General features: G+C 33.5%; 1 protein-coding gene across 1 annotated transcript; it reads left to right on the forward strand.

The window, feature by feature from the left end:
* Positions 1 to 2,407: 2,407 nt before the first annotated feature.
* On the forward strand, positions 2,408 to 3,624 carry LOC132162070 (short-chain dehydrogenase reductase 2a-like). The gene is made up of 3 exons (XM_059572317.1): positions 2,408 to 2,524; positions 2,642 to 3,039; positions 3,130 to 3,624. The coding sequence occupies exons 1-3, from the start codon at positions 2,439 to 2,441 to the stop codon at positions 3,567 to 3,569; spliced, it is 924 nt and encodes a 307-aa protein (XP_059428300.1). The 5' UTR covers positions 2,408 to 2,438; the 3' UTR covers positions 3,570 to 3,624.
* Positions 3,625 to 5,255: the final 1,631 nt, after the last annotated feature.

A 5,255-nucleotide genomic window follows, 5' to 3' on the forward strand; every position in this document is an offset into this window, starting at 1 on the left:
ATATATATATAGTATGATTTTAATTATGCTAGAAATAGCTATAATTATTATCCTTTTGTTGATGAATAATATCCAGAATAATTAATTAATCTAGTACCACAACACCGAAAGTATCATTATTAAATCATCAGTACCCTTAAAAGCTAATAAAAGGGTTAGTTTAATTAGTGAATTAATATTTTAATAATTTTTTGAGCTGACAATATTAATATTTAGACACTCTCTTTTATAGGTGAGTTCAAATTCATGTTGGATAAGTAAGGTCAAAAACATGAAATATTTAAGGGTAAAGTCTATTTAACCCCCTCAAACTACCACCCCAATAACAATCTACCCACTAAACTATCAATTGCGACAATTTAATTCCCAAACTACCAAAACAATGACAATGTACCCCCAATTTTTTTAAAAATGAAGAAATTATTCTTACTAAAATAAAAATACTAAATTTTAATTTTTTATTTCAAAATTTTAAGGGTATTGTTGTCTTATTGAAAATTTTATAATGGTAATTTTGTCATTTTGCTAGCATTGGGGAGGTACATTGTCATTATTTTGGTAGTTTGGAAGGTAAATTGTCGTAATTGATAGTTTGGAGGATAGATTGTCATTAGGGTGGTAGTTTGAGGGAGTTAAGTGGACTTTAAATATGGGTAAATTTGTATAGTCAAAGTTCAAACTATAAAATTTAATATGATATCATGTTAAATTACAAATTATCACCATTAAAAAAGATCTAACAAAAAACACAAATCAGTGAAAGAGCTACCAGTCAAAGTGCAATGGAGAGAATTATTTTATCCCACTTTTTTTGGAACAGAAGCAAAATGGAGATCGAGGATTTATTTTAAGATAAAGTTCACTTAACCCCATTAAACTACCAGCCCAATGACAATCTATCCCCAAACTATCAATTACGACAATTTACCCCAAAAACTACCAAAACAATGACAATTTATCCCCCAATGTAAGCAAAATGACGAAATTACCCATATAGAATTTTCAGTAAAACAAAAATATCCTAAAAATTTTGAAAAAAAATTAAATTTTAGTATTTTAGTTTTTATTTTAGTAAGGATAATTTCGTCATTTTATTAAAATTTGGGGTACATTGTCATTGTCTTGGTAGTTTGAGGGGTAAATTGTTGCAATTGATAGTTTGGAGGATAAATTGTCATGAGTGATAGTTTGAGAGGGTTAAGTGAATTTTACCCTTTATTTTACATTGTTTTGTTGCATCTAAGGCATACATAGTGTTATATTATTTAAAATTTTTAAATGTTTAGATTAGATACGTAAAATTTAATCTAAATTAGAAAATATTTATAAAAAAAAAAATTGAAATGAAAAGAATCTTATAGCCGGTAGATGTAATTAAATAGTCACCCATGAAATCAGATTAAGATTTCAAAGAGGAATCCCAAAATCATAGTGTGAAGACGTGGCGAAAATCGATTGATTCGTTTTTTTTAATCTCTGTAAACGAATTTCGTATATAAATTTGTTTGTCAACTACTATCAATGTTCAATTAAAAAAATAAATAAATAAACTTTTGTTCATCCTACAAAAAAAAAAAAAAAACTGTTCAATCTTATCTCTCAGACAAAAGAATATGTCAGCACGTGGTGTTCCACGAGGATGTTAATTAATATAATCTATACGCCATACGGAGTACGTAATTGGTAACAATGAGTTGGTGTTTGAGATTCCCATCCAACAGCAATACTCCCAAAACAGCAATTTCTGATGCGAAACTCTACAATTTAGCAAATGGGGCTTAGATTTATTTTTAAGGAATTCAAAACAATCAGTTGTTTTAATTTGGGCAGTAGAAGGATTCAACTCCCAAAAATTTATTTGAACGGCTGGATTTCTTATAAATTATTTCGCAATAGTAAATTCTAATCATAAATTTATGAAGATTCTTCGAAATTAGGTGAATTTTATTGAAATTCAGGTAGATAAGAACTATGACGCTCGTCCGATTCAGTTGAATAGACCTCCATCTCTTAACGTGCCTAAATTTTATTAATTTTACAATAAATAATATTACTATTTTTATTTATTTATCATGTTTATTTTATTAATTAGCGTGCCATATATGATTTTTCATACCAATCACTTGAAAGAAAATGAGTGCAACACGTCGTCGGGCCGTATAGGTGTGATAAATGGGTGGACGAGAATATCCCTCTCAAATCTTGGAGGGTGTCTCCCAATCCTAAAAATATATAGAGACCTTCAAGGAAGGAACACGGTCCACTCACGCAACCCCACTCACTCACCTAATGCATATATATATATATATATTAGGCTACCTACCAAAGGCCACTGCCTATAAATTCCCTTCCCCACCTCATTCAGCAGCCCATCCTTTCTGAGCTTGCTCGCTTCTCTCTCTCCCACTCTCTCTTCATTTTTCTTACTGTGATCAACCATGCTTGCCCAAGTGATGTCCGAGACAACCCTTCAGGGGATTAATGTCTTAGGAAGGGAAAACAGTGCTCCTCCTTCTCCTAAAAGGTACTTCAATTCCTCCCGTTTCTGTACATCTAATTAACATAAATGGGTTGTTTGCAATGTTGATGAAATTAAACAAAAACCCACTTTTTTTTTTTCTTTTTTTTTTTTTTTGTATAGATTGGAGGGAAAGATTGCCATTGTCACCGGCGGCGCCAGAGGCATCGGAGAAGCAACGGTACGGCTTTTTGCCAGACATGGAGCTAAGGTTGTCATTGCTGATGTGGAGGACACTCTCGGAACTGCGCTTGCAGATTCCTTAGCTCCTTCGGTGACTTATTTTCACTGCGATGTTAGCTTGGAAGAAGACATGGAGAATTTGATTGAATCCACCGTCTCACGCTACGGACAGCTCGACATCCTTTTCAACAATGCCGGGGTTCTCGGAAATCAGTCCAAGGCGCACAAGAGCATCGTTGACTTCGACATCGATGAATTCGACCGTGTCATGCGCATCAATGTCAGAGGCATGGCGCTAGGAATCAAGCTCGCGGCTCGCGTAATGATTCCGAGAGGATGTGCGTGAAATATTTAATTAAAATGTTAAAATTATTGTTTATTTTTTTTAAAAATAAATAAATCTAATCGTTTTATTTATATTTTATCAGGTGGGTGCATCATTTCTACGGCGAGTGTCGCAGGAGTCATGGGAGGCCTTGGACCGCATGCTTATACAGCTTCGAAGCACGCCATTGTCGGGCTCACAAAGAACACGGCTTGCGAACTCGGCCGATATGGGATTAGGGTAAACTGCATTTCTCCTTTCGGAGTGGCGACGCCCATGCTAATTAATGCATGGAGGAGTAGCGGGGAAGAAGAAGAAGAAGATGATCAATGCATGGATTTTGGGATGCCTAGAGATGAAGAAGTTGAAAAAATGGAGGAGTTTGTGAGAGGGCTTGCCAACTTGAAAGGTCCAACGCTAAGGGCTAAAGATATTGCTGAGGCTGCTCTTTACCTTGCTAGCGATGAATCCAAATATGTTAGTGGCCATAATCTTGTTGTGGATGGTGGCATTACCGCCTCAAGAAATTGTGTAAACCTGTGATAAACTCTTTGTACCGTAAATTAATTAATTAATTGATGCCAGATTGAGAATCAAATTCAAGACACCAAAATTGTTGGGTTTGATTGAATCAAGATTGTTTTTTTGTTCATTTAATTTTTTAGAATTTCTAGTGTAAAATGTACATTATTCGGGGAGTATATCTCATCTCTATGAACCTATGCCAATGACTCTAAAAAAGAATAATTGACGTGTCATCATATTTACCGTTAAATATACCTAAACAAGATATTGTATTAGAAGTCAAAGAGTTTGGTAATTTATTTTGTATGGCAGTTGTCCAATAACAATTATTGGTCTAAATTTGGATTCCCAATATTCCTTAAAAAAAGGCATATGTAGCGAAAGTTTTTCTGTCCTATCCGACTCACTGGAAATCCCACCGACTCGTCAACTATTCAAACAACGAAAACACAAAATAAATATGATTAATGATCTGCTAATGGAACTTGTTAGTTTTTTGCTTAGCACCCTTTTATGTGGGCTATGGCTTTGCTTAAACAGTAAGCATTAGCCGCCCACTATCAACCTTTTTTTGATTTGAATAATACATTATTCCAAAGAGGAAGGAGAATATGGGTCAAATCAAAAAGGGTTATCAAAGCTGTCACGGTCATATGGAAATGGAAGGCCTTGACTTCTAAAAATATGTGAGCTGCATGTGTACGGTTGATGCCATGAATCTCATGGAAATCTCTTGAAACATGAGATTTTCTTGAAAAGAATGAAATTGGCCGGAGAAATCAAAAGGCACTTTAATTTAGCAGCCTGGTTGGGTTGAACAAAGACCAAAGTCCAAGAACTTGTTCAAGAAAAATCGGAGTCTCTGACCAGTGACCATCATTTTTGCCGACAAATTCACCGGTTTAGAGCCTACCAAGACATAGTTTGAAAAAACTAGCCAACACGTTCACCAGTTTAAAGCCAAAATATATATATATTGCCCTCTCCCTTTTGAAAAGGTAGGTGTTGGTCCAACCTATCGCGAGGAAGATCTTGTTGTTATTTTCTCCGTGATGTCTATTCAAATCAGGGAGAAAACACTTGTTCCATCGTCATGGCTGATGCATAAATTTTACTATGCACTATGCAAGTTTTAATGCATTCAATATTATTCATTATCCTGCGGATCCTATATAACCATTATTAAAGTGTCTATAATATTTATTTTATGGTCAAAATTTAAAATTTATGTGTCTATATAGTTTTATATGGATTGAGATTTCTTAAAATTTTATTTAAATTTGAGATTTTTAAATTTATAAATTTTAACTGTTCATCTCATTTAAACGTCTAAAATAAGTCAGAGAAAATATGACTTATTAAATTCTTTGAGGGTAGCTTGCTCATAAAATATTAAAACGTAGCTTATTCTCGACGTTTAGATGAGATAAACGGTTGAAATTTATGAATTTAAAAATCTCAAATTTTAAAAAAATTCTAGACGATTTCAATCCGTCTTATATACGTATGCATTGACATGACTTGACGAGAAAAAAAACTAACAATTTTTAATAATTACTACATAATCTTATATTTATACCTCAAATCTTATCCTCCTCTTTCGTAGACAAACACCATGTGTTTATAATTGATTCATAAGCCATTGGAGATGTTATAAAACTCAAAATAACAGAAGTTTGAATAAGTGAAGCATCTAGCTTCCAT

Source organism: Corylus avellana, chromosome ca9 (genome assembly GCF_901000735.1).
Source record: "Corylus avellana chromosome ca9, CavTom2PMs-1.0".
Classification (NCBI taxonomy): Eukaryota; Viridiplantae; Streptophyta; class Magnoliopsida; order Fagales; family Betulaceae; genus Corylus; species Corylus avellana.

Bases quoted from the DNA above. Each gene is read 5' to 3' on its own strand.
- LOC132162070 (XM_059572317.1), top strand. From the start codon at position 2,439: ATGCTTGCCCAAGTGATGTCCGAGACAACCCTTCAGGGGATTAATGTC. The intron at 2,525-2,641 runs GTACTTCAATTC...TTTTTTGTATAG, and splicing joins GCTCCTCCTTCTCCTAAAAG to ATTGGAGGGAAAGATTGCCA. The intron at 3,040-3,129 runs GTGCGTGAAATA...ATATTTTATCAG, and splicing joins CGTAATGATTCCGAGAGGAT to GTGGGTGCATCATTTCTACG.